General features: G+C 41.8%; 1 protein-coding gene across 1 annotated transcript; it reads right to left on the bottom strand.

Moving 5' to 3' along the window:
* Positions 1-386: 386 nt before the first annotated feature.
* LOC149945309 (uncharacterized) lies at positions 387-1,862 on the bottom strand. The gene has a single exon (XM_090176506.1). It carries the CDS (start codon positions 1,860-1,862, stop codon positions 387-389), a length of 1,476 nt encoding a protein of 491 aa, XP_090032632.1.
* Between the last annotated feature and the right edge of the window lie 824 nt (positions 1,863-2,686).

Raw genomic sequence — 2,686 nt, 5'->3', positions numbered from 1 at the left:
GTTGGAAAGCGGCGGATGCGGAGGCTACTCCATACGGTAGGCGATTGTTTCGAAACAACCCTTTTGAGGTATTAATTACTACCAATTCTTTGGATACATCATCCAATTCGAGCTGGCTATAAGCCTCTTTCATATCCAATCTACTGAAGATTTTGTATCCGGCTAAATTTGAAAATATGGCTTCAGGTTTGGGCATAGGGTATTGTTCAATGTCGATATTTGGATTCGCTGTTATCGAAAAGTCTCCACACAGTCTAACAGTCCCATCAGTCTTCATAACTGTCACTATTGGTGCGGCAAATTCTGAGTGAGGAATACTAGTGATAACCCAGTAATTTTCCAGAACCACTAGAGAACACTGCTTCATTCTTCTCTAGTATTGCCGTCTAGGTTGTGTTTGCGCTATTTAAGTGTGCAACTGTCTTGAGGTGGGGTCTATCCTCCAACACCCACTTAGGATATATCTTCAATGTTTGAATCCATTTCCGTCCACACAAGGTCGGACCATTGCCTTGATATATGACCAACGGTAACTCAGCTGATCTACCTTCATATTGTGCCTTGACAGTGGTTCGCCCTTCAACTTGTAAGGTCTTCCCATGAAAATCTCCTAGAGTGATGTGAAAGTCTTCTAGTTCTTTTAGGTTTGGTATCGTCGTGGCAAACTGTTCTGAGATCAACGTGAAAGCCGATCCGGAATCCATCTCGAATTCAATGTCTCTTCCATTAACTTTACAAAAGACCATCCAAGGTTCTGGTATATCTGAATCACTTGTAATGTCACGTACGACCACATTCACTCTATCATGATATTCGTCAGTAAATGCTTGAGTTTGACGGCTATTGGCATTATTGTTATCCTCATTTTCCTCCTCGACTGAGTCTTTCACCATAGGAGTTGTCTTGTCTGTAATAATATGATACAATTGGTAATCAGACACAATGTCTTCACTCGGTGCCATGTAATGAGTGCTAGCGTGAGTATTTCCTCCTCGCTGAGGTGCTCTTCTTTGGTAACCACGATGTCTGGTACTTCGAGATCTTGCTCGTCCAGCATTAGAGTTTCCTTTCTGAAAGCAAGCACGTTCTAAATGTCCTTTCTTTTGACAATGTCTGCATATGGATTGCAAGTATGGACATGCAGATGAACCGTGGTCAGTATTATTACATCTGTTACACTGATTGTTCTCTGCTGAATTCCGCTGTTGAAATCTATTTGTACGTGGCTGTGGAATCTCATTCCTATCGTGATGCGATCTCGATTGCCTATTTCGATAGGTAAGCGATCGGCCATAAATCTTATTGATGTTCTCTTTGTTATTTCCTCCACAATTAACTGCATTCATTTCTCTAGAATCCCTTGTGGCAGCTTCCATTGCCTGAGCTATGGTTAATTCTTTGTCGAGCGTTAATGCTTCTTCCTCCAATAATCGGATCTGAGTACGTTCATCCTGGATACCGGCAACGACCATGTCTCTTATCATGTTGTCTAATTCTGTTCCGTAATTAAAATATTCAGATAACTTTCGTAGTTCTGCAACATAGATGGTTAATGTTTCATTGGCTTGACGTTGTCTGTTTCTAAACTTCAGTCTCTGAGCTGCTTCTGATGGTACAGGGTTAAAACGTTTCTTCAGTATCTCTACTAATTCATCAAAAGACTTATCGATAGGTTTTTCTGGCAAGAGAGTATTCCTTAAAATTCCATATGTCTCTGCTCCAACACAAGATAGTAGGATCGCTTTTCTTCTAACTGGTTCATCTATTTCATTTGCAATAAAATACTGTTCCATCCGTTCCGTATATGATATCCATGATTCTTCATGCGAGTTATATTTCTCTAAATGTCCGTAAGTTGGCATGATGTCAGGTTGGTTAGGCTTAAATTTTGAGCTTGAAAAAGCAATATGGCGTCCCGGCGAGGCTTACGAGTTGCGGATCTGCGCAGTGAATTTCTTCTAGAATATTCGAAAATGGCGTCCTTTTCTTCTCGACGTTCCGTTACGTTGACTGTCACCTAAGCCAAAGCCTATTTCTCGCTTGATTATCCAATGCCTTGTTACCTTCCTTGATGTTTTGTTATTGCACTACCTCTTCCGTGGAAAAGCTTGTTTCCTTTATCCCCGTCGCCATTTTTTGTGTATAGTTCTTGTATATTTACGGAATGAGCTTTAACGTATATGGATATAACTGATTTATTACATTGATGAATATATACATAATATAAAATGACGCATGACGCTTGTGTCGTAGTACCGGACTAACTAACTAACTTCTCGTTTCCTATCTATCTCGATGACTGCCTCTACTATATGCGCCACCTAGCGGTGTCTATCTAAAGAGTCTATGATGTCATACACTACAGTAGGGCATTGATTCGCCTGATTATGTCGTAGGCCACAATATGGACAAAGAGCTTGGGAATCAGTATGGCGTTAATCTTGGTGTGACTGAGAGTGTGTCAGAATTTATAGCACGGTGTACCTAGTACCAGAGACCATACCACCGGAGGCCTATCATCATAGTGCCCTACGCCAGCGTCCACATAGCCCAGACAGGTGACAAATGCAGCATGGGTAGCAGTACCCTACTACTGATGGTCGCACCTTTGACGCAAGCCACTCAACCCAGCAGAAGAAGCAGCAATGGGTGGACCAATCACCACTTCGCACACAGCACCTACGTA

The sequence above is a fragment of the Leiobunum rupestre genome, chromosome 5 (genome assembly GCF_980474605.1).
Source record: "Leiobunum rupestre chromosome 5, qqLeiRupe1.1.hap1, whole genome shotgun sequence".
Taxonomy (NCBI): Eukaryota; Metazoa; Arthropoda; class Arachnida; order Opiliones; family Sclerosomatidae; genus Leiobunum; species Leiobunum rupestre.
The sequence above is the reverse complement of the archived record's forward strand: the minus strand, read 5'-3'. Positions and strand labels throughout refer to the sequence as shown.